This window comes from Danio rerio, chromosome 20 (assembly GCF_052040795.2).
Source record: "Danio rerio strain M-AB ecotype USA chromosome 20, GRCz13ab, whole genome shotgun sequence".
NCBI classification, from domain to species: domain Eukaryota; kingdom Metazoa; phylum Chordata; class Actinopteri; order Cypriniformes; family Danionidae; genus Danio; species Danio rerio.
The window spans coordinates 36,460,527-36,488,398 of NC_141040.1; the positions used below are offsets into that span (position 1 = coordinate 36,460,527).

Sequence of the window (27,872 nt, forward strand, 5' to 3'; positions counted from 1 at the left end):
AGATGCACATTAAAATGTATTTGCTTTCATAACATTTATCAAATAACAGCTCAGTATGCTGGCACGTGGCAGTATAAAAGCTTTACTTTTTTATAGTTCAAATATATAGTCATTTAGAAGGAATATATAACTAACAGAACTTCACATAATTATAGACTAAAAATCACACTGCACTCGGTATGACAGCTTTTATCCAATCATAAGCTATGGGGGTTGCCACGTGACCGTGTTGGCATGTCACATGTCAGCTGTTCCTCAGCTGATCGGAAGTACAATCGATAGCTGCTTGTTTGCTCAAACCTGTAACGGGAAGCAATGGCTGAGGCCATAGCAGATACGAGAAGGCTGTATACTAAACCACAAAACCTGAATGACGCGTACGGGCCACCGAGTAACTTTCTAGAAATTGATGTTACCAACCCCGAAACAGTTGGCGTCGGTCGGAACAGGTTCACGACATATGAGATCAAACTGAAGGTGAGCTGCCAGTATTGGCCTGATTAGACCATCAAAACACGCTCCCACACACTGATCTGTCTGTAGTACGGGTGTCTAAGTACATTCTTAATACACTGCTGATGCGATTTAAAGGAGAGCTAACACTATAGATCACAGTGTGAGTGTAGCCAATCTCATGTCAGTCAATAAAACCACGACGTCTGTTTACTCGTGGGTTTACTTGTAACTGTATTGTTTGATTGCTTTTAACTTATTTAAAAAACAACGTTACTGTTTACATTTTGGGGATTTTGAATTAGAAAAGAGTTTCCCTGCAACTTTCTGATTAGGTGCTAGTAGTTCTATCAACTGTCTTCATTTACAAACCCTCTTGTTTATCAAACCCCTTTGTTGGAGAGAAATGTGACATCTGCCTGACAGTTCACTTTCATTGTATGGAAATCAGACTGATTGAAATTGAAAGCTGGCTGAAACTGTCAGTCCTTAAAGTCCAACCAAATATCATTCATTCATTCATTCATTTTCTTGTCAGCTTATTCCCTTTATTAATCCGGGGTCACCACAGCGGAATGAACCGCCAACTTATCCAGCACGTTACATAACAAGGTTATTGGCTGTAACTGTTGTCCTAGATTATTTATAAAATGTAAGACAGTTGCTGCCATCACTTTGAGAGTCTAAATAACATATACAGGGGGCAAGCAGAATAAAATTAGAACTCATGGCTCCTGACAAGTCTATGACAGGAAAGAGGTAAAGTTGGTTTTATATTCGTTCATTTAGCAGTCTATATATTGTTTACCATGTTACTTGGAATATTCGATCAGAATTAACATGCAAGTATGACTTCTAAACAACATTTATAATGTTTAGAATAATGTTATATAATGTTATAACATTGTTCTAAACAATATTTATTTGACTGTGGACAATGTTGTACTTTGATGGTTATTTGCTGGTAATGTGACTTCCCTATTTAGAATTTGCAATAAATACTTTTCTGAAATTATATTATTAAGGAAAATGTCTGAATATCCAAATATAAAACCAACTATAGGGCGAAGCAGTGGCGCAGTGGGTAGCACGTTCGCCTCACAGCAAGAATGTCGCTGGGTAGCTGGTTCGATCCTCGGCTCACTCTGTGTGGAGTTTGCATGTTCTCCCTGCTTTCGCTTGGGTTTCCTCCGGTTTCCGGTTTCCCCCACAATCCAAATACATGCGGTACAGGTGAATTGGGTAGGCTTAATTGTCCATAGTGTATGAGGTGTGTGTGTGTGTGTGTGTGTGTGTGTGTGTGTGTGTGTGTGTGTGTGTGTGTGTGTGTGTGTGTGTGTGTGTGTGTGTGTGTGTGTGTGTGTGTGTGTGTGTGTGTGTGTGTGTGTGTGTGTGTGATGTTTCCCAGAGATGGGTTGTGGCTGGAAGGGCATCCGCTGCGTAAAAACTTGCTGGATAAGTTGGCGGTTCATTCCGCTGTGGCGACCCCAGATTAATAAAGGGACTAAGCTGACATAAAAATGAATGAATGAAAACCAACTTTACCTCTATTATGACAGGGTCTCCTTAAAAAGTCTTAAATCTACTGAAATAGGATGTTGTAGGTTTACCTTCAAGGTTTATTGGTAAACCTTCAAGGTTTACCACGATTTGAAAAAGTCAAGGTTTTAAAACCGCAAAAAGTTTATGTTATACCGTTTTTAAGTAATTTTTTATGTATTTTTATGTCTTCTAAAGAAATTCGTGTTTTGTAAACTAATGAACCCAGCAGAAGTCGATGATTTATTTTAAAAATTTCACGTGTCATATTTATTGTTCCAAAATATTATAAATGTGAACTGTAAATTAAAAAAAATGACAAATAAAAAATGCTGTATATTGTGTTTAATGGGGAAAATAGGTTGTTTTTTTACTAAGACATTTTAAAAAGAACTTATTTTAGAGCAGTATTCACAATACCTACTGTGATATTTTTATCCAAGGTTATCATATCGTCACAAACCTACACTGACTGATGCCTAGTTGTAGGTCTTAAATCTTTTTTAATGAGTCTTATTTTTTCTTTGTTCATGTATAGCTACCCAATCTGGCCATTAACACCCATACGATCATCAAAAATCCATCTCAATAAATTGTTTAACTTTTTATTTTAAAAGAGCATTTAATCACTTTTCTCTTACAGTAATATTTGTTTATAAGTTGTCAATTAATTTACTGCTGAGGATACTGACCTGACCTATATTTTTATTATTAAATTATTATTAATTTAGACTGAAGTAATTGACAGCTATGTTTTGTTCTATTCTTGATTCTTGAAAGGGTTTTAGGGTTTGTGAATGGATGTGTTTGAAAATAAATTAAAAATATATATTATTGATGTATTAAATGTATTAAATTTTAATAATTTTTTGATAGGGCAAGTGAAAATCTTTTCTAACTGGGATATTCGAAAAAAATAATGTATAGCAATTAGCCCTGTATAAGTCTAAAATTTCATTCATCATGGTCTTAAAAAGTCTTAAATTTATCTTGGTAAAACTTGCAGAAACTGTATTAGATCGAATGATCGATGCAAGCTACTGAACATTATTTATTTGTATTTATTTTTAATCCAAAGTCTAAATAAACAGTCCTAAATGTGTTCAGGAATTCTGGAGTGCAAGCTTCATTTAGCACTTTTTGCACAATGACATATCCACACCCAAAAACTGACTCATGAGCCCATGCTGTTTATTTACAACTTTATGCAGGCTGCATCTTATATAAAAAGCACAGGTAAGCACTATTTTGATGAGTGATAGCTACAGCAATCATGTCTTCTCTCTTTTGTAAACAAACATTAATAGCTATTGTGTCAATTTGCATCTGCACATGTTGTCGGACAGCAATCTCATGCTCAGGACTGTTTGCTGAGGCTGTGCTGTGTATTACAATAATGTTGTAAATAAAGTTTCATAACATAAAGCTTCAAAAGGTATTGTCAGAAGCAACTGATATAGCAACTGATAACTTTATTTTGCTTGCATATGTTTACGCCAGTATCTATTAGACCAAGTAACCTGCATCTTGGCCTGATGTGAAGTAAATTGACACAAATATTTTACCTTTAATATTACGCACTAACATTTACTGTGCTTGTTGATGCATACAGGTTTTTAACACAATGTTGTACTGAGTTTTTGTTGAGCTGTGCCTTTATTTACTATTTGTAACACCTTAATGCCTGTCTAACCCTCTATTTGCATTTAACTAACTTATGCTGTGTAGTGGAGTACACTTTTTGGTAGGAACATTTACAATTGGGATGAAAAAGAGCCCATAAAAGAATACTGATTACACCAGGATCTCAAGTGTATAGTCTTTCACCACACCCACATGTGCAAAACCTAGATAATGGTGCTTTAACGATAATGATAATCCTGCTTAACACATCATCTATGCACATCATCTTTAACCATTTTTAGTTTGATGCCTTTTCCTCTTAAATGCACCCACCGTAAACATTTTTAAATGCGTTTTTTGCTATCTCGTGATCTTGTTCTTCTGAATTTAGATCCAGTTTGTTTCATTAGAATTTCCTCACTTCCATGTCATTCCAAAGACATGAATCAGCTTGCAAGCATTTGCACAAAATGCTTACAATGTTTCCCTAAATGAATTGGTATGTTAAAGGAAGTTTAAAACAATGAGAGAAAGACACACGTGGCTGCCATATGCTTTGCATTTTAAGTGTGTTTGTCCTGTCACGCATGCAATTGACCAAAAGACAGATATACAGCTCATCTTCCCACATAACATGTATATAGACTTCTCAAACCAAAAATAAATGTTATTCTTTTTAACACTAAGATTACATATCTGGCACATTCACTCACTCACTTACTCACTCTGGTTTTTTCACACTTATTATTCAACATTGTAATATTTAACCCTTAAAGTGAGGTAACATGAATCCGTCTTTGTTTCACAATGCTCGTAGTTTACGCAGGATTAACAGTTATTCATCTGTTGATGTTTAACTCTGTACAGTCTTAAAACTTGATTTAATTTATAATGTATTTGCATATTTATGGTGTCTATGTCATTGATTATATAAATACATTTTATAAACTGTTTACATAAAAGCCTCTAACATTGCGTATCCTTATATTGAATTTATTGCTGACTTTAAAAAGCATCTCTTTCTAGTCATAATAATCTAACATTGCTTCAATCTTGAAACTATGGATTTCTTCCCTTTAGTTTAAAGGACAAACCTTAAACCAAGACCAAAAAAATGTAGAGTTCTCGGTTGTTTTTGATACTTAATTGGACAATTTTTCCAGCCAAATAGGCATTCCTACTCTATTCAATTCAATGTGTTCATTTGTTAAGCGCTTTTTACTATACTTATTTTTTCAAAGCAGCTTTACAAAAGTTGCACATTATTACATTACAATCAGAATAAGTTAAAGTTACAATCAAATATAAGTATTATAAACAGACATAGTTAACCTGTAATTTTTAGAATGTAGGCGATGTCTATGTGTACATGTTTAATGAAGTGTATTAAGTGTATGTGTTGTCCTCGAAGTCAGGGTTGGCATCATCTTGTTAACTCCACTGACATATCTGACTATAGCATGTGCAGGTTGACTTTATTATATAATTAGTAGTTTCCATATTGCATTAATGCTTGTTAATGTAAAGTTGAACCCAACTTTGGACTTTTTGGGAATGTTTTCATCCACTCTGGGGTGATTTTGAGTCTTAATTTGGCCACAACTTTCTCTGTTGCTTTTTATACTTTTAAATGTTTGATCAGAAGAGTATGCAAGCTTTGGGACATACTACTTCCTCGGTAACAGATGGTTGTGTTCCTTAGTTATGAGCCCTGTCAATCATCCTCACATCATCTACATTTTTCATATTTCATTTCCTACATTATTGGAGAAGAGGAGTAGGTTAATCTCCCATTTACAAGTCTTTCATGCTAAGAAATCTCCTCAGGTCTTTGGATAATTATGCATTTAGATGTTAATGTCCAAACACATCTTTATATAAGTTCACATTGTTTTTGCAGTAGAAATATAGCACGGAAAACGTGGTTTAAATATTTTCCAGTTAGATATTTATAAGAGTCATACAAACATCTTTACAGAAGCCTCTCTACTTGACGGTTGGTCTCGCACCGAGTCGCGCATCCATCATTTTTGTAGGTTATTTACACTTTTTTACCCGCGTGTGTAGTTCTAATCAAATTAACGTCCAATGCTCAATGTATTTCAGCCAGTATCAATGGTTAGAGTATGGACAGTTCAACGCTTAAAATGTTTACCAGAAATGGTAAACCATCCGGGAACCTTTGGCATACTCTTTTCAACATACTACGATTTGGGACACACTAATTCTATTTTTAAATACTATTTAGGACGGATAGTATGTGAATTGGGACACAGCATGTGTTTCAGCAAATAAATTTTAGTCACAAATCTTATTTTGAAAACAAAATGCTTTGAAATTTTTCAAAAATTCAACAATACGCTCTTGGCAAGTTTACTACTCTTTCGTTATGTTCGTGACTGTTTTTGCACTATTGACCTCCATTGTAATGATGGTTGGGAAGAGGTAAAATTTTAATTTTATACTCTTGATCATCAGTTGCATTGCAAAAAAGATTAGTTTCTGCCTTCTAAATGGAGTAACGTGTGTGTGTGTGTGGGGGGGGGGGGGGGGGTGCGAGAGAGAAAGACCTTTGCACACCTATTTTGATATTTTGAGAAAATCTGCTGTTTTTCTCCATAGAACTCCATATGAAAGCCAGAAAACTTTTTTTGCACAGGCCAATTTAAAGGTTTAATACTGCCAACTAATGATCAAAAAAGTAAATATTATACATATTACCTCTTACCAATAAGGTAAACCACCAACAATCAAGACTATATGATTATTTGCTGTCATGGCTTTGCTAGTCTATGGGGTAATAACAGCCGTGAATATAATGGAAGAGAGAATTTTGAACAGTTCACAAGGGTTAATGATCAGTGCAGCTTATAGTGCCAGAAAAAAAAAAAGTTAGTTGCTCTCAGTGTGTGTGTGGCAAAATAATTAGGCAAAATACATTTAACTTTAGTGTGTGACCTTGTTAGGGCTGGTTCTCTAGAAGTCATCCTGTTGGTTAAAGACTTTAGTTGGTAAACAACTGTGTACTTGAACAAGGCTCCCTCTGTCCCTGCAGCTTAACATTGCAATATTGCATCAAAAGTGGTGGTGAAAAAATGTGGTGGTGTGTTTGCCTAGAATTCCATTATATTCTGCTCTATCCTATTTTATTCTTGACATGTTTGTCACATAACTTCAGCAGGTAAACTTGAAGTGTTGATGAAAGATGAAATATTCATCAGACTCATGTATTGTTGTTGAAACGCTTCCCATTTAAATCACTTTTTTTCTTCTTCCCTAAATAGCCTAAATTCTCCTTTGAGATGCTGTACTTTTAAATAGGAAATGCTCATTTAAAGGAGGCGGAGGCGAAGACAAGACATTGTCACAACCCCTGCCTGTCCTAAGCAGTCATTTTCCCCAACTGATGAGTTGTGACAGGTGCTGTTGTGTCTGCTAATAGGCCACTGTCTTCCCAGCTTTCCTATAGTATTTTTAGCTTTCTCCTACCTACAGAGCGGGCCACTGCCTGCCATTAGCCCAAATCTAAAGCTACTGTACTTGATTAGCGTATAATAATTAGCATATGCGTGTAATCAGTATTATTGTGTGTCTCTGAGTCGGCGGTGACCCTGCTTTGCATAAGGGAACACCCCACACATCCCTCTCACGCTATCGCTCTCTCTCGCTCTAGCCCTCAAGACTGAGAGAAAGAGCGGAGCTGTCAACTTTTGATTTGCTTCTGAAGTAGCCCGATTGCAACAATGAGAAGAGATAATAAGATTCTGTTTGTATTTGTCATAGTAACACTGCCTGTCTTGATTACATGCTTCTGCGTGCCAAGGCTACCATCTTTCTTTTGCGCTCTTCCACACCATCCATACACGCTTTCTCTCTTTCGTTCGGTGGCCAACCATTATACTTTCTATCGTCATATCCCGCATCCCATAGATGATCCTGGCATGGAAAGTGAGAGAAAGAAGCCAAGCCATATTTGTGTGTCTTAGAGAGAGAGCGAGAAGCTTCTTAATCCCTTCTTTTAAAGTGGAACGTGTGAATGACTATGGGGGTGTAGACCTCGTCTTAACCCCCTGCCAAACCCACCCCCCACTGGATGGCACAAAACATACCCATCCCCCGTCATCTGCCCCTCTGGTCTCGTCTCAGGATGGGCATATCTTTACCTCCATTTGACTTGATTGATTTGAAGTTCAGTTGTCTATTGATTTGTAACATAAAGGCCATTCTGATTGACCCTCATGACATTTTCCATATAAAGCCTGTTCTCAGCTTTATTAATCCAAAGTGAAAGTTCCAAAATGCCAAAAAGGAATCCAAAAATTATCTAACTTGTGCACTATAAGTCGTCTGAAGTCATCTGAAATCTTTGTGTTAAGACCAGCCCAATATCAAAGCCTTTATTTACTAAAAACTTGACTTTTTTGGCATTATTTGGATTGGTGTGTTCATTTGAGAAGTCTCAATTTTGTGGATATATAAACAGGATCACTGAGTTCACAAACATCATTCAATTTTTGACTTGTGGACTGAACCAATTGACTAAAGGCTATTTTACATCTTTAGTCGATTGGTTCAGTCCACAAATCAAAAATTGAATGATTTTTTTGTGAACTCAGTGATCCAGTTGCAGAAGTTAACTTAAATGTCGCCTCTTCCTCACACAAAGGCTCCAGCGAAGTTGCACGAACCACTTTTCTGATGCTTTGAAGGTGCTTTTGCATCCTCTTTGAAGCCTAAAAGCCTCAGTCCCTATTCATTGAGATTTGTATTGGAAAGTGTGGAGAGTGCAGGTCTTCAGAACCTGTCTTTTTGTGTACTGCTTAAGAAAGAAAGTCAAACAGGATTGGAATGACATTCGTGTGAGTAAATGATGATAGGGTTTCATTTTTAGGTGAATTTTACATAGAAGTGTAGGGTTTTAATTAGGGCTGCACAATATGTTGTTTCAGCGTCGATATCACAATGTGATCATTCACAATAGTCACACTCATATCGCAGGATATGCAATGTTGAGTTTGAATTATGATTGATCATTTGCATGTGTTTTTGATGCCTGCGATTGTTAGTCATTTCATTCAGCATTCAGGCATAGGAAATTGTTCAATTTGTGACCTTAACTAGGATTATTTTTATTGAATTATTTTTATTTTATCTGTACTTGAATACTGTTAAGCAGGTCGCACACCAGAAGCGCCGCTCGGCGGCGCGCCACGCAGCGCCATGTATTTTAGAATTCTAAACATAGGTTTCTATCAGGATACACACACCGGCGCCGCAAGTCGGCGGCGCCCGGCGACGGCTCAGGACGCAGTTCATTTTTCAGCCGCGCCACAGAGCGCCATCTGATTAGTTTCATGTTAAATATCATTCGAATGTGCGCGTCTGGTGTGCGATACTTTAAACTGTCATGTACGCGCCGTGTTGCGGCGCCGAGCGGCGCTTCTGGTGTGCAACCTGCTTTAGACTCTGGAAATGATAAAACATTTTATTTCAATTGTGTCTTTTTCTTAATTGTATTTAAATTAGATTGTTATATATGAAAATACTCACTACACATGCAAATACAGAAATGCACAGCAAATAGCACAGACCACAACAATAAAAACGTGTCGGGGGACCCCAAAAAGTTTGCAGATTAGTTATTAGATTTTATGGAGATGCAAATAGTAAACATAAATTCATCAATCTCTAAACACGTGCTTGAAAATTTAAGCTCTGCACAAGACGTTTGGCCAGTGGAGAAATCAAAATGGTCGTGCCCAACTGAGTATGGTTTCTCTCAAGGATTTTTTCTTCACTTTCGCCAATCTGTAAATTTTTTTATTATTTTTTCCCTCTCAGCTGTCGCCTCTAGCTTGCATGGTTTGGGATCAGTAAACCACACTGAGCTGAGCTAAACTGAACCGAACTTAAACACTAAAAAAACTGAACTACACTTTTCCGACTTACTATGACCCTTTATGTAAAGCTGCTTTGACAATCTACATTGTAAAAGCACTATACAAATAAAGGTGAATTGAATTGAATAGAATTGAAAATACTCACTTAACATGCAAAAACAGAAACGCACTGCAAGTAGCACAGACAACAACGAAAATGTGTCGGGGGACCCAACAATTCAATAGATTGTTTAGTAGATTTTATGGAGATGCACTCCCACTGCAGAAACATCCCGATTGATCTAACATTAGCAATTCTTCCCAAAAAAAGATAATATGACTTATGGTGAAATTGTATTTATTTCACAATATATATCGCAATGTTAGATTTTTTTTTCAATATCGTTCAGCCCTAATTTTAATGCAACAGCACAAAGCATGCTCTTAAAAATAAAAGTTCTTAATTAATTGTTCCATATTAATATCCACCGAATGTTTGTATTCCACCAAATGTTTTATTTATTGAAGAAAGTTTCCTTCTATTTGTTAAAAAAAAAAAAAAAAAAGGTTCAAGATATTTTATTTGAAATGTTTTCTTATAGCATCACTGCAACCCCTTCTGGAGTACATAGACTGCTAAAAGGCCCTGAGGTAAAAGCCAAAGTCGAAGAATAAAATAGTGTGATGTAACTGAGGAAATATGTGCTAAAATTAGTTTAAAGCTTTAAAATTTCTGGAGAAGTTTCTTCCTGAGAACTTTCCAGCTGGTACACACTTTAACACTACCTTTGTCTCTTGGTGGTGACACAGTATAAAGTGCTCACCATAATTGAGTACACCCCATTTTGAAAATTAATATTTTTATCCATTTCTCAGTGAATATAGGCAATGTATTTTGGTGAATTTAAACAAAACAGATTTATTAAACATAAATTTATTAAAATAATATTTTAGTCACCAAACATATTTAGAAATTGAAAGATAATACAGTTAAATTCAAGCAAAATATTACAAAGCAATTACAACCTACAACATTTCAACACCATTTCTTCTTTTTTGCTTTTCTTGATTTTTACTCTTTTTAAAATTTGTATTTAATATTTTTTTCTATAGCATATAAATTTGGTTGTACTAGTTTGTGGACCTTTATCGAAAGTTAATTTGTTGGACAAGCTCCAGATTAGGCTTCAGTACTGACTAATCTAATATATATGCACAAATATAATATTGCATCGCTTTCTATTAAAAATATGAATTTAAAAGATATATTTGTAAGGGGTGTACTTGTATATACTGAGCACCGTGGTCTCTGTGCTGTGGAAATCTTCTTTAGTTAATCAAGGTTACACATCCATCACAACTCATGCAAATACAGAAATGCACTGCAAGTAGCACAGACAACAACAAAAAAATGTTTTGGGGGAAACCAAAAGTTTTATAGATTGTTTATTCGATTTTATAGAGATGAACTCTCACTGAAGAAACATTCCAATTGATGTAACATTCACATCCAAAAAAGGGTAGAAATGTAAACACTGAAGAGCTGCTTTATAGTCAAAATTGAAGTGTAATTCTAATTGAAAACAATACTAACACATTTAATACTAGCTGCTTGCTCTAAAGCAGTCTGCCGCATAAAGTGCTATATAAATAAGTACAACATGACTTGTGTGCTGAATCGCAGAGCTTGTACAAATATACACCCTGCTATGATCAGATTGCATTACTTAATGGCTGCTTTCTCACCGTTTTCATTTTAGTTGTATGTTTGTTATCGAAAGCTAATCGTGCAAAACATATTTTACATGAAAACACCACTCTCAACATGGTCAGTGGCATTAATAATATATCTGCTAATGGTTTGCAAAGGCTCAGGCTCTTTGAAAATCAAATAAATATTGTTCATTTGAACTTTTGTATTAAATATGAGCACAAATTTCAGCATGTTACTAATTATTAATACACTATAAAACCCAAAATGTTAAGGTAACTCAAACCATTTGAGGAAACCAATTGCAACAAACCATTTAAGTTAAAAAATGTATCCTAATGAGTACTGTAAAATTAATCCATTTAAGTAAACAAAGCAATTTCAGCACAGTTAAACCTGATAAATAAAAAGAACTTAAACTAAGAGTACTGTAAAACCCAATAAGTTAAGGCAACTCAAACAGTTTGTGGAAACCAATTGCTACAAATCATTTAAGTAATAAAAAAACTAATCTATATGAGTACTGTGAACTTGCACTATTAAGGTTGAAGATATGCGGTATAACATTACACTGTAAAAAGTGAAAACTTAAACAAATTACTTTGACTTGTTACAATTAAATGAATTAAGTTTGACACTTAATTTATGACAGTAATTTAGTAATAAATTATTTAGTTTAGTTATTTAGGTGTAACAAAGTCTAGTAATTTAAGAAAACAAGAATGGAACAGTACTTACAGTACAGTACAAATCAATCAATATAATACTCTTAATATAATAATAGTGTAGTAAAAATACTTTTTTTTTTACAAATAAGTAGAATAATATTAATTTATAATAAATAATAAATTACAAAAAAATCCTTCCTATTTTAATATAATAATATAGTAAAAATACTTTTTTTTTTACAAATAAATAATATAATATTTTTATAATAAGTAATAAATTACAAATTTCCTTCCCATAGTAATATAATAATAATAATACTTTTATGTTTTGTGGCAAGTACAAGTATTGCTCACTAGTTATAGCGAGCAATAATTATACTTGCCATAAATCACAAAAACGTGTTACAGTTAAAATAACTTATTTTCTTTACAGAAAACTGTTATAAATTAAGTTTGTCAAACTTAATTTATTTAATTGTTACAAGTCAAGTTACAAGTAATTTGTTTAAGTTTTCACTTTTTACAGTGTATCAACACTGAGTTCAAAACTCTTTTCAAATGAGTAGAATTAACTTTGAGTTAACGACACTCAATTTATTTGATAAAGTATACTGTTAGGTTTTACAGTGTAGAACAATAAAAACTCTTTTGACACCCCAAACCTTTAATGGCAGTTTTAGATGTAAAATGTTCTGCCTGATTTCCCAGTTTAACAAGTATTTCTTTTGACATTATAACAGAAGAGTTGCTTTATGTCTAACAAAAATAGCCTTAGTACTCTAAGCAACTGAAAAAAAATAAAAATACTGACAACCTCTAATCATTCATATTATGGATTATGCAACTTAGTGACGCATTTCCTTGCTCTTGGGAACAGGTCAGTTTTATTGCATTTGTCACACACAGTACAGTCTGGTATTCACATGACAGCAAATCACAAGCGTGCAGACAGATAATCAAAAGTTTTCATGCAAGTCCTTCTCCTAATAGTTCGATACAAAGCATGGTTGTGACAGACACCTTGTTTACAGTGCTAAAGTTGAGTGACTCCATAAGAGCGAGGACTTTGAGATTGGACGTTGTTTACAGACAGGACAATCCTCAGCCCCCCTTCTGCGTTTTTGTGTACAACACTCTCTTTCCCTGCCCATCTCTCACTCCCTCTTCACCTCCTCCTCCCCGTCATCCCCCTTTCATTCTCTTTTCCAATTTCCAAAAAGCCCTCTCTTTCGCTCTCCCTTTCTGCCATTACTAAAAATGGCTTGCTTGCCTGGTTGTCAGTCCCAGTCAAGTGTAATCCAAAGTCTACAGCATCCTCCCCGACAACTATTTTAATGGTAATGGGCAGCATATTGTATCAAGGCTACCATATCCTACTTGAGATGACAGTATCAAAAGTGGGAGTTGATGCTATGGGAACAAAGACAGAGGGCAGCTTTTTGCCAGAGTGAGGGTGTTGGGCGGGTGTGTTTTGCGTGTGTGTGTGTCGAACACGGAGGGGGATGATGGCGGTGAGGCCCGAGTGCTCTCATTGTCCCTCTGTCCTCTTCTCTTTGGAGCTATGATGCGATGAGATGGCATTGTGCTTCCATTTTTGCTACTTTTATTTTGAAAAAGAGAGAGCAGGGCGGAGAGATGAAATGCTCGCTCTTAAACTTGACTTGATCCGACTCGCTAAAAGCTAATGCATAGCTAGCGCAGAGCCCTTACGCTGGGTGAGGTGACCTCTCTCGGCTGTTTTTTTCTCTGGCCTCTCTCTCCTCCTAATGAGGATACACCATTGTCCCCCTCGCACACATGCATCTGAAAAAGAGGAGAGAGACCAGGATTCTGCCATCTCCTCGTATCGGCATAAGCCATGTGGAAGCTTTTAACAGTGCGGAAGAGTGACTAAAAGAAAGAGTGCTTTTAGTGCACCTTTCGCACAATTGGCTATTTTTGGGTGTTGTGCATAAAATGGAGCCGCTCTGTGTCTCTCTCTGTCTCGCTTGCTCGATCTCTCCGACTTTTCTGTAGTCAGTCAGTCTGTTCTGTTCTTTTTGGATGATTTTGTTTTCACTTTTGACATTAATTTATTTCATTTTTTTAAAATCTAGGTTTGGTTGGAGACCAACTTCGAGAAGATGATGTGCTCATAGCCTTTAGCATACCTGTTGATTCTTCAAGAGAAGGCCACAATGTTAAAAAAAGACAATTGAATAGGACTGGGCGATTAATCGAAATCGACATTCAGAACCTATAATCGATTAAATTTTTTCATTTCAATTTTTTCAGTTACTTTCCCTACCGCGTACCACGGAGTCATGTTACCCCGGTCTGTTAAGGCTAATTTATACTTTTGCATCTAACACAAAGGTATGGTTCGGTGCAGCCTTTGCTTGCTTGTATACCTGCACACCTCTCAAAAAATGTAACTACGCGTTGCACGTTTGCTCTACATTGACGATGACTGGAAGCTGCATCAGAGATGCCTTGAGACGGCATATTTTGATTATGACGCAATAAATAATCAGAGATAGTACCTGTTTCATTCAGTTATTTTAAAGTTAAGTAATGCACCATTCGTTCAAAAATCTATTGTAAAATGTGAGCATATTTACTGTTCAAAACTGTTTAAAATTTTCAGTAAACTATGAGGCCAAAGAAATTAATAAAAAATAAAATAATCTTTTTATAAAATCATTTTAATAATCATATTAAAAAAAATAAAAATTCAAAGGCGGGCTAATAATTCTGACTTCAACTGTATATATTATTTATATATATACACAGTTGAAGTCAGAATTAAAAGAGTTTTTAAACTATTATGTTTAGAAATGTGTTGAAGAAATCTACTCTCTGTTGAACAAACAGGGTAAAAAAAAAATAAACGGGGGTTTTAATAATTCAGGGGGGCTAATAATTCTGACTTCAACTGTGTGGCTGTGTGGCTGTGTGGCTGTGTGTGTGTGTGTGTGTGTGTGTGTGTGTGTGTGTGTGTGTGTGTGTGTGTGTGTGTGTGTGTGTGTGTGTGTGTGTGTGTGTGTGTGTGTGTGTGTGTGTGTGTGTGTGTGTGTGTGTGTGTGAATAAATTCTGAGAGGTCTGCGAAATTTGATAAAATGTGGGATCCACTTTTTTGTTTTTTTTCCTAAAACACCATAAAGACTAATAATGTTTGTTAATTTCTTAAGATTTGTATGTTTTTTCCCTCTCTCTTTTTACATCCCTGTGTCTTCTTGTAGGTTATATATGTCTTGTATGTCGCCGTTTTCCGTTGTTTTATGCTTTATTTTACATTTTGCACAGATTATTTCATGATGTGTTTGTCTGTCTATTCCTTGTTTTTCTATGTCTGCAAAAAGTAATAAATATAAAATATGATATTATTTTACTCATAAAAACATTAACTCATAAACATCCCTGAATACAAACATAAATAAATATCTAAAAAATTTATTAATTACTTTTTTTGTTTTAATTGTTTTGTATTCACTGTTACAGTTCAAATTCATCATTGCTAGCGTTGACCCAGACACAGTGTGTTAATTTCCATCTACAAAGCACATAGCCTTATCACACTGAATATGAAAATGCTGCACGAACACACTCATGATTAGTATCAGTTAGTAGCTTACTATAGAGATAATTAAAAAACAGAGATCATTAAATTTCACAGAGAGCTGACGAAATTAACATAAGAACCACCCAAGAGAACATAGCTGACCATCAGAGAGTCTCTAAGCATTTGATCGTGTCGTCTCATTACCTGCCGGTTTAATCATGTCATACCGTTCTCCTCTCACCGGTGCACTCGCAGGTATTGATGGACCTCTTGAAAAGCATGTCTTAGCCGCAGCGCGAGCCTGCCGTCTTAATGAATTGGGCTGTTTTCATCTGCTCATTGAGTGTTTGATGTGTAAGGGCTTCTGTCTGTGTGGTTAACTTTGGTTGCCACGGTAATCAGGCCCTTTGTTGGGCTGTTTTGTTTGCTTGTCTCAGGTTTGATTGAGATCATTAGCAGTGAGGGGAGGACAGTCAAACTCTCCGCAGTTTACATCTGCAGCTGTATAAAGTGTGACGAACCGCACACATAAATACAACACTGCTCCCGTTGCGGCAACTCTGTTGAAGTGTAATTAGTGGTGCTTGCAAGCATCACCGTTACTATTAGGCTTACTTGAAGAGAGGGATTTGAAGAAACCCCTAACCTTAAGTAGTTGCCATTGTAACTTTGCAGAAGCTTGCAGTTAAATGTATGGTTTACAAGAAAAAAAGGGAAAAAATAAATGAATAAATCTTGAAATATAGGACATGTTCTCTTTTTTTTTTCTTTTAAAGCATTGGTTCATCCAAAAGAATTAAATTTCTGTTATTTATTTCTAACCCTCATGTTGATCTAATCCCTGTGAGACCTTCGTTTATCTTTGGAACACAAATTAAGATATTTTACAGACCCCCTAGTTTTTCTCGATTTCGTGATCGCTGAATCCAATGCAAAAGCAACAAAAAGTTGCAGATTTTGGGGATCCAGCAAAATTCTTAACTAAAATTTAAAAAAATTGCAAAAAAAGTAAATAATCCTACAAATAATCCAATTTTAAACCATATAACCAAATTATTTATTTCAGGTTGCAATGAATTGTTTAAATGACTTAAAGACATTGCCTATGCAGCACATGTGATGCATTTAAGTGTCTTTCGAAAAATGATGCTTCACCTGCGCCCTTACAGTCATTGCAGATGCAGATGAAGCCCGAGTGATTTACAAGTGAAGTCAATGCAAAGATGCAATTAGACATCCTGTGGCTCAAATTGGGCGTTTTGTTTGACGCGCTTCAGAATGCAAAAGAAAGGTCGCTGGTTTGAGTCCGAGCTGGGTCAGTTGCATTTTTGTGTGGAGTTTGCATGTTCTCCCCGTGTTCGCGTGGGTTTTCTCTGGGTTTAAAGACATGCGGTATAGGGGAATTGAAAAAGCTAAATTGGCCATATACTGTATAATATTTGACCTTATTTACAGTAAATTACTGGCTAATAATTCCATTACCTTCACAGTAAGGTACTGTATGCAAATTCATCGTAAATTACTGTATGGTACTTGATAATAACAATAATTCTGTAAATATTTATGAATATCAACAAATAGCCTGTACTAGCATAAAAGTAATGTGTATTAATTTCTATGGGGAATAAAATATTAATAGTGTTTGAATTCCTATAACTAATGTGCGAAGGATATAGCCAGTAATTTGCTGTAATCATGATGCCTTTCTTTATTTCACAATAAAATTCTGAATACGTAAAATTAAACTGTTCAATACTGTAAAGTGACACTAATATACTTTACTGTGAAAAATTACAGTAACGTGAAATACTGGGAATTTGATGTGTTTAGTGTAGTGTATATGTGTGAAAGTGTGTTTGGGTGTTTTCTAGTGCTGGGTTGCAGCTGGAAGGGCGTTCGCTGTGTAAAACGTGCTGGATGAGTTGGTGGTTCATTCCGCTGTGGCCACCTCTGATTAATTAAGGAACTAAGCCAAAAAGAAAATTTATTAATCTATATATATATATATATATATATATATATATATATATATATATATATATATATATATATATATATATATATATATATATATATATATATATATATATATATATATATATATATATATATATATATATATATATATATATATATATATATATATATATATATATATATATATATATATATATATATATATATATATATATATATATATATATATAATATAACTAATAACTATAACTAATATATAATAAACCAAATCTTCTATCTTCTAATTTGTTTTTACCATGATCAATAACCTTCTGTTTCATGTGTTTTAGCTGACATGAAAATAAAGCTTCTCTGTTCAAACTTGACAGAGAAACGAAAAATACTACTTTTGTCAGTATGGGGACTAACCTATTTGGCTATTTATTTTTGTTCTTTCAACCTTATTTCATTGTATTAAAAACAACAACAACAAAAAGAATCTGACCTTTTGACACCTTCATCATTTATGTCTCTGTCTAAAGAAGTTTTCAAGTTAAAGGGCTTTTATCCTTGGACTAAGCAGTAAGAACTAATCCTGCTTGATAACTATCTAACTCTTCCTCCTGTGTTACCGCACACCACATAATAGTCTCGAAACCATGACATTATTGTCATGAGTATGTGTATTAAATTACCTGTTGCTGCGATCAATTGACATGGGAATTAACTTCTTTAGACTTCTTTAGTTAGTGGAATCTAACTCAGTGGTCCAGCCATTCACAGAGTATTAGCGAGCACCTCAGTGAGGTTGCTAATAAACGCTTTCTCGGCACTGCAGTTACCCAGCTCTCATAGTGGAGTTAATCCTCATCTTATATGACCGCGTGTTCAGGGAATGCAAGAGTCAAGGTTATAAAAAAATCTGAATTGCATTTTTAAGCAGTTGCCTCATGAGTGGTGTGAGAATTTCTGCAAACAAAAAAATGACATTTGGAATAGGATTTGTGGAGCTGTGCATCGATAGATTTAGTCTTCAGTGTTTGGACGGTGCAGTGAAATTTTAACCACACTGAACTAAACTGAACTTCAACTCTTAAAAATGGTGACACAGTTTCAATTTTCTAGAACTTCTATCTTAAGCTGTTTTGACGTAATCTACATTGTAAAAGCGCTATAGAAATAAAGTTTTGTGAAATGTTTGTTTTTTTTTTACAGTATTTCCTTTTATTTTTTTTCTGGAAAAAGTTACATTTTTTTGGCTGGATTATAAAAAACTGTTAAGGTCTATATTATTAGCTCCATTAAGAACGTATTTTTGTAATTATTAAAATCACTATATGAACGTATATAAAATTATTAATAAAATGTGTTGAAAGAAATCTTAAAGACTAAAATTAACTAAATTTAACTAAAAATTCAAAGGATAATTATCTAATATAATTTAATCACACAGACAGATTTGTCTAGGTGAATTGTCCATTTAATTGCGATGAAAACAAACTAAAAAAAAAAACTGGTAAGATATAAAATAAGGGAGGTGTGGTGGTGCAGTGAGTAGCACTGTCACCTCTCTGCAAGAAGGTCAATGGTTTAAGCCTCGGCTGGGTCAGTTGGCATTTCTGTGTGGAGTTTACATGTTCTCCCTGTGTTCGTGTGGGTTCTCTCCCGGTGCTCTGGTTTCCCACACAAATCCAAAGACGTGTTGTAGGTGGATTGGGTAAACTAAAATTGTCCACAATGTACTATGCGTGTGAATGATTGACCCCAGATTAATGAAGGGACTAAGCCAAAGGAAAATGAATGAATGAATGAATGAATGAATGAATGAAAAAGTTTTTTATAAAGGTTTTTATGCCCATCCTAGCAACATGTATTTGATTAAAAATAAAATATGAAGTGTCCTTCCCCCTACAACAAAATTTAAATTTTTTTTAAATTGGTCACTTCAATTGACTATAGATTATTTTCTGTTGTGAAGCACTGCAGCAAAATACATTAAAAAGGTGATGATCAATTCAAAAAGTGTTATTCTTATTCAAATTGAGGTGAATGAAATCTAATTTGACATGAGCATACACTCACAAAATTATGATTTTGCTTGTTCAAACTAAATGAGCTGAAGCACAATTGTTGTTGAGGTTGTTTTTTTTTTTCTTTGTTTTTTTTTTAGGCATAACCTAATTGTTTAATTGTTCAATCCACTTAAATTTGTTAAACTAATAAGTTAACTAACTTAATTCTTTAATATTGTCCCGGCACAATTTTGTGAAGCCTGGCATTTTTTACTGTTTATGTCGGCACAAACCACAAAACAAGTCAAACTCGTTTGAATTTGACTGAAAATGCTGTATTTTAAAGCAATATGGAGGAGATTAGATTTAGAAATGATTAGAATGGGATATGTTCACCCCATTTAACTTCAGCCAGCCAGCCTCAGCACTTGCAGTCTTCCCATTATAAAATAGCCATGTTTAAGGTCTGATTTCTTTCAAAATCAGTGATCTTCACTGCCTGATAGATATACGATAAAAAGTTGGTCTCAGACCGGACAAGAAGCACTGCATTAAATTCCATTTTCCCTGCCATGTTTCTGCGTTAGCCTTCTGGTAGTGACAGGGCTAGTGGTTGTACAGTCTTTCATATAGTTTTACGCTTGAACAACTAAATGAATGCTTAAGTTTATTTAACTTAATGTATTTTAATTACATTACAACATCAATGCTGTCAAAGGAGCCTTGTGAAATTAAAAAAAGTCACATTAAGATTTTTTTTCACTGTCCTGTCCATCAACATATTGAACAGCATTGTGTATTATAAGGATTTATTTACATTTTAATATAAGCATTTTCTGTTTGAATTTATTTTAAAACATCACTTAGGCCAAACTCTTAAACAATCCACTCAGTATTTTAGTAATATGTTATAAGTTTGCACTACCAGGAGACTCCAGTCATATCACTTATCAAACAAATCCACATGGACTGTTACGTACACCTGAATAAGGCTCATTTTAAATGCTTGCTTCTTTCATTTTTCATTTTCATAACTAGTTATGATTGACTGCTAATCCTTGATTTTTAATTAGTGCACCTTTACTGAAACATTGTTTAAAGAGATTGGACGAAATGGACAAATATGGGGTCAGATTGATGGATGGAGAAACAAGCAGAGGTGGCTAAATACTGAAAGAATAGAGGTGGGGGGGTTGAGCTGAAGTGGTGGGTATTTCATCAATGTTCCTCATTGTAAGAAAAGATCTACATTTTCCGAAGGGACCCTCTCAAGGCTAAAAACCTGACTTGGAGCAGCTGAGGAGATGGAAAGAGAGAGAGAGAGAGAGAGAGAGAGAATAAGGGTCTGGGGTAACTGGGGATCGATGAACATTTCAACTCTTCCTGTCCAATTAGGAGCCACACGAGACTTTGTCCCCAAAGCACACATTCATTTATTCGTTTAACTTACTGTCTCTTCCACCGCGTATTCATCTGTTTGGAGTCTGCGTCGAGCAAATGTGTAGTGTATGAGTATCGATCTGTACCTTTATTCCAGACTCTGTGTTTGTTACTTACGCTGCCTTTTGCCTCTTCAGCTTCTCCTTGAATGCTGTCATCAGGCTGTTCTTTTATTTCCTAAACATCTGCCTCTCCTGTGACCCTGCTTCACCGTCTCAGTGGGCCTTTTTGTGGACTTTACCTATTTATTTAATGTCTTACCCTAATATTGAACCTGGTTTTATTGAAGTATTGATGCTGTTCGGCTATATTGTCAGTCTTTTTTCACTTCTATGTGGGTCTGTTTTGAAAGATTCTGTCTTAATCTGAGGTGGACGTCATGTTTAAGATGTTCTTTGTTCATTCTGTTTCTTCCCAGACAAACCTCCCCATCTTCAAGCTGAAGGAGTCACGTGTCCGGAGGAGATACAGCGACTTTGAGTGGCTGAGAGGAGAGCTGGAGAGGGAAAGCAAGGTGAAGGATGAATGAGTGAAATAGTAGCCATGGTTTGGTTGGAACATGATGCACAAGTACTCCAACTGAGGCTTTTTATCCTCCTTTCCGTCTGCTGCATAATGTCAGTGTTGTTGCAAGGCTCCATTTCAAATAGCCTTCTGGAGCTGGTCATGTTTTGGTCTGAAGTGACCAGTAGTTGCTTTCACATTTAATTTCAGTGAAAAGAACTTGCTATCTTTTAATGCAGTAATGCTGATGTTTTTAATATTTTGTGCTTTATGGTGCTAAATTATGTTTATATAGCAGTTATAATCCATTTTTAACCTGAAAAACAACTTTTTGGATAACTTAAATCTTGAAAGCTTTTTAAAGCAGGCACTTCATTTTCATATTATTAAGTTGAAATAAGTTAAAAAAGTGAAATGTAGAAAATGTTATAGATACTTATTTACGAAGAAAGAAATTTAACGCAGAAATACAAAGTCTATGTAGTTTGTACAGAACCGAACAGCAAGTTCAGTGATGGAGATCCTATAGCTCGCGTGCCACGTGGCTCTTTGACCGAAATAATAAAAATAATAAATAATAAATCCACTCTAAATTACATAGGCTGGGTCTCTGTGCATCTCCCTTCAATAAAATTTTACAGTTTAAAAAATTATAATCATCACTAGAAATCCGTTTACTATTGAAAATACAAATTGTTTCATTGTCATTTTTAAAAAAAACAAAAACAAAAGCTCAGTTTGCAATAAAAGGACGTTCGACTGTGGATAAACTTGAATCACGACACCAATAAAGGGCAAAAACCTTTTGTTTCTGGCTACCATAGAAACGCAAATTGTTTGCCTTTATTTTCTCAAGAAAAGTAAAATATGATTTTGTTTTTTTTTTAGCAGAAATTTAAATAAATTGTCCTTTCTTAATTCATGGACTTGCTCAACATGTGATACTTCATATTTGTTCATTTTTGGGTTGTTGCATTCTGTTTAAATATACACTTTCGTTCAAAAGTTTGGGGTCAGTTTTTTATCATTATTAATTTAAATTAAATTCTTTTGTTCATCAAGGTGGCATTTAATAAATGTAAAAAAAATCAGTTAAATTGTTAAACTTATTTATTAAATATTTTTTTATTTTCTTTGCTTATATGTAGTTTCAAATGAAATTATTACTCCAGTGTTTATTGATTGTATTACTATTACATTAATAATAATAATAATAATTTCTGAAGGATCGTGTGACTCTGAAGATTGGAGTAATGGACCTGAAAATTCATCTTTTAAAAAAACCTGAATAAATTATTAAATTAAATTATTTTAGTGTGCAATTTTACAATTTGTACTTCATTTTTGATTAAATAAATGCAGCCTTGGTGAGCAGGATGAGCTTATTTTAAAACATTTAATAATCCTACTGACCTCAAACTTTTGACCAGTAGTGTGTATGTAATGTCTATTTAAAAAAATGCATTTGCAAAAATTAGAAATGGCCCTTCCTGAAAAAAGGTTCCCGACCCACTGAGCTAGTTGGTAGTATAGTATTGTTAGTTGTTAGTATAGTATAGGATAGTATAGTATAGTATAGGATAGTATAGTATAGTATAGTATAGTATAGTATAGTATAGTATAGTATAGTATAGTATAGAAACGTGTTCCTGATGGATCACCAACACTACATATTTTGGTTGTCTCCTTTGTCTGTGACACTTGTTACAGGTCTTTCAGTCTTTGCTAATGAGCTGATAATCTGAATCAGGTGTGTTTGGTTAAGGAGACATGGAAAATGTGCAGAACTGGTGGTCCTCTATAAACACTGGTATGCTAGTATATTTTACTGAACAGCAGAGTTTTGCCTCTTTATGCCTCTCAACTCTGCGGAGCAAACACGGGGAAAGAGGTAAAAGCTGTGCCTTGTTTTTGTTGCCAGTTCTTCCTGGAGAAATCCACAAGCTATATACATTCATAATGAACCAAATTGTTAGCGCAAAGAACCTAATGATCAGTTTTCCCAAATATAATGTCTTCACTGCACTGTGAATGACCCGACTTCAAGTCCTGAATTGTGGACATTTATTCACTGCTCTCTCTTCAACCTAATTTCCACGCAAACATGGGGAGAACATGCAAACTCCACACAGAAATGGCAACTGGACCAGCCAAGACTTGAACCAGTGACCTTCTTGCTGTGAGGTGACAGTGCTAACCACTGAGCCACTGTGACGCCTGTCCTATCATAATAAAATATATATATATATATATATATATATATATATATAATATAATATAATCAAAAATAAAAATATAATAAAAAATCTTAAAATTTTTGGTAAAAAAAGAAAAAGAAAATAATTAAAATATGAATCTCAAAGGTACCCACTTCTACTCTCTTTAACACCTTCTCAACCTTTGTTGATTGACAAGTCTAGTCTAAACAGCTAGCACAAAAGCACTCTGTAATGCCGTCTTTCAAGTGTAAACAAACCTCAGTACCTCTCTAGTCCATAGCTTTCCTCAGATTGCACAACATAATGAGAATTAGGTGCCATTATATTAAATTGGTCAAAAATATTTGATATTGCCATCACAAATTTGGGAGTGACGTGATTTTTACACACAGTAAACATTTATTCAGGGGATTCACTTGTTTAGTTGAATGCAGTTGTCATTCCTGAAACTTTACAGTGTGTACATGGCCATTGAGATGGATCATTGAATTTAATCAGTGGATTGAAAGTGGTTCCGTAGTTCAGGTAATGATATCTGAAGTGATTTGTAAGAGGTGAATGATTGCATTTTGGGAGATGTATGTGACATAAATGAAGTTTTTGTGTTTCAAACAGGTGGTGGTTCCTCCTCTTCCTGGAAAAGCTCTGTTCAGGCAGCTTCCTTTCCGTGGGGATGATGGTATATTTGATGACTCTTTTATTGAGGAACGGCGGCAAGGGCTGGAACAGTTCCTCAACAAGTGAGTTACAAGACCAACCTCACTATACAAACATTCACTTCTACCTTCACATTTAGATCAACTATATAAACATGTAAAACAATTAATCAGGTGGTTTTAATACACAATTACAGAATATGTTTTTTCACCATTTATAGGTTTTACACTGATGTATATATTGCAATTTTGAATTTAAAGCAATTTAATAGTTACAAAACTAAAATGAAGTAACACTTTAATTCTTTGATAGCTGAAAAAGAATATTTGAACCTATCGGTTTACAATAAACTAATGCCCTGTTTTTCTAGGCTTTATTGGTGATAATGTTCAGGAATGTTGGACAATTATTGCCTTTTGAGCATATTTGTAGAGGACAGTATAATAAGTGAATAAGGAGTGAGCTTAATAAAAAAAATCTGTATTTTTTTGTAAATCATTAATATTTTAATAAACTATAATAGGTAGAACTGTCCAAGATTAACAAAAGCAAGTAATGCATCAAAGCTTGATTTAAAAAAAATATTGAATGGTTATGAAAATCTTTATAATCGTTAAAATAATTGATAAAAATAACTGATTTGAAAATCTTGAATGATATTAATGATATGACATAGTTCCTAAAACTTCCTACTTCTATGTTTATCCTTCTGACTTTACAGTGGGCTTCTTTTGACAAAAAGGAAAAGAGAAAAATACAAATACAAAACAGACAGGTGACTTCTAAACTTTTTTTTTTACTGGCCTGTAGGACATTTATGTGTTATTTACTTGAATTAAATTATTAATATCATTTAGTGATTTTTTTTTTTTTTCAATTACATTATTATTAGAGGACACATAATTGTGGGAAAAAGAGCAGCTTCAGATGAAGTCATTCATTAAAAATCAAGTACATTTTCTTTGCCGGTTTGTTCTGAAATGTATTTGATTGAATGTTGATATGCGACTAGATTTACATCCTACATCGTTGTTCCTCTTTTGGCCTTGGCACATCTGAACTGTTTTTATGAAGTAGAGTAAAGTGGTGATCGCACTAACAAAATACAATCGCTTTCCCCTCTTTCCGCTAATTTGCAGTTTTTAGGTTAAGGTACTTCAGTGAAAGAGAAAAAACAGATACACATACTTGCCAGCCTTTGTGTCATCCGATGTCTTCCCTCACACTCCATTTTTCCTCCTTCTCTCATAATTACCTACAGAATGATCGAAACTGATGAGAGGCCGCAAGTGCACCAGCTTTACTTTTTACATTTGTTTTATTTTTGATGTGTAATTTATGATAATTGCGAGTGAAATTACAGGCGTGCATACCTTTTCCCTACAAGATGTTGTGTGCACTCCTGCTTATTTTTGATCCGAGGTGCCGTTCCCCCGCCGACTGAGACAATAAAAGTTACAGTTCGATTGTAATTATTTGCTGTGATTGCAGACTTTGCCATTATCTTTGTTTCATGTGCAAATGTGCCGTCTCTACCTGTTTGAATTTTAATACGAGATGAACAGCTGTAAATTAGGTTTGAAGAAAGGAAGGATATGGAGGTAATTAAGACCGTTTTTTTATTTATTTTTTTTCTCCCTCCTTTTTACTAAAAATTCCTAAATTAAATGTCATTGTTCAGTGCTAATAGCACCTGGGGAAGGGGAAGCATCGCATACTCATCATACTTCCATGCGCAGCATGTCTTTACATTGCCTGTCCCAAAGCGCAGTCATCTTGACTTTTAACATTGTGAGATTTGCGTAATTTTAGAGGTGTGAGGGCCTTTTTTTTATCCCACTGGAAGCTGAAATAGATTGAATGTAAAATAATGAGTTTAATTAGCATGATGGCTCATTCTACTGTTTTTGAAGATATGCGTAATTAAATTTCGATATTATCGCTCTGAAATTCAAGCTGGATGATTTATGATCTGAAGAGGAATGCTGCAAAATGTCACAGCCTCCTAATAATATCTAAGAGTTGCATCTTGATTGGGGTCAAAGTTGAATCCGCCCCCTTCTCTCTCTCTCTCTCTCTCTCTCTCTCTCTCTCCCTCTTCCTCTCTCTCTCTCTCTGTCTCTCTCTCTCTCTCTCTCTCTCTTTCTTCCTCTCTCTCTCCTGCTTTGCAGTTTGCATCCTACCATAATCTCTGATGGCTAATTCGCTCATCTTGTGGTCTTATTTTGCAGAGTTGCTGGTCATCCATTGGCCCAAAATGAGCGCTGCCTGCACATGTTCCTACAGGATGAGTCTGTGGATAAAAACTACACCCCTTCCAAAATTAGACAAGCCTAAACTGGTCTGGACTCTACACACACGTTCACAAACAAACACAAAAAAACATGGCCCATAAGCAATAAGAAAGGTTCAAATCATCCTTTATCGGAAAAGATTGTGAGCATGAAGCATAGGGCGTCCAAAACATTTACCTCGGCAGAAAATGAGACGTAAAAAATGATTTAAAACATACTCGAGAATTAGTCATGTTGTATCCCTTCACTTCTTTGATCTGTTCTTTTAGATTGTTTCAGTCTTTTTGCTCCGATTTCTCAATCTTTAATGTTAATATTAACCACTTTTACGTCTGATCCAACACGTCCTTATTGGTAATTAATCGTGGTTAACAATTATTTATGGTAGTTTGTCTTAAAGGCTCCACTAACTTTGATATTTCCAGTATCAAACAAAACAAAAACCAAATAACTGTCACGGTTATGCAAGCACTATATCACACACACATTGGCATCCCTGTGTTATCGCTACTGCCTACTTGTGTTGCTTTTAATGCTGAAGAACACATACAGCGGCTCACCGTCCAGGATGCACTTAATTGGGAACCTTCTTCATTTGTGGTGGTTAAATGTGCGCTGTGTCCTACACAAGCCTGTTTTTACTGTGATGGAGTGGCACAGAAACACAGAGAGTGCTGTCTATGATGCATGTTTTCAGATTTGTATACTGCTGTGCCATTGTTTTGTTTATGAGAATTTTCCAATAAAACGGATCAAACACACAGTAGTGGGATGTGGCTTAAAAACTAACATCTATGGTTCTACTAAAATGTATTATTATGTATATGGTTTCGGGGGCTAATTGGGGTCTGCAGGATTCATGGAAAGTTTAAATAAAAGTGTTATTAATTAATTAAATATTAAATAAGGATGAAATAGTGGTTCAGTGGTTAGTACTGTCGCCTCACAGCAAGAAGGTCGCTGCTTCAAGTCTCAACTAGGTCAGTTAGCATTTCTGTGTAGAGTTTGCATGTTCTCCCTGTGTTGGCGAGGGTTTCCTCCGGGTGCTCTGGTTTCCCCCACAGTCCAAAGTAGAGCTGTAATCAGGCCTTAAAAGTTAGGCCCAAGCCTGACAGTACATTTTGATTGACAGCTTTTTAAAAGCCTGAACCCGTTTACAGCCAGACATTATTTAAATGTGCACATGCACACAACTCTTTTGCCTTTTTTTTTTTAAAGAATAAGTCGTTTATATATGTTTTAACATACTTTATTCATAACAAGAGTAGACTCTAGGCCACATAGAAGTTGAAACAAAGAAATAAAATAAGTCCTCTGTAACATCGTAACATCTTAGCACTCTAAATATGCCTAGGCATACACTTAGCCAATAAAT

General features: G+C 34.9%; 1 protein-coding gene across 1 annotated transcript; it reads left to right on the plus strand.

Moving 5' to 3' along the window:
• The first annotated feature begins 228 nt into the window (after positions 1-228).
• On the plus strand, positions 229-27,407 carry snx3 (sorting nexin 3). Its single transcript, NM_001037106.2, has 4 exons — positions 229-477; positions 21,242-21,337; positions 24,162-24,286; positions 26,435-27,407. Exons 1-4 carry the CDS (start codon positions 316-318, stop codon positions 26,538-26,540), a joined length of 489 nt encoding a protein of 162 aa, NP_001032183.1. The 5' UTR covers positions 229-315; the 3' UTR covers positions 26,541-27,407.
• The last annotated feature ends 465 nt before the right edge of the window (positions 27,408-27,872 follow it).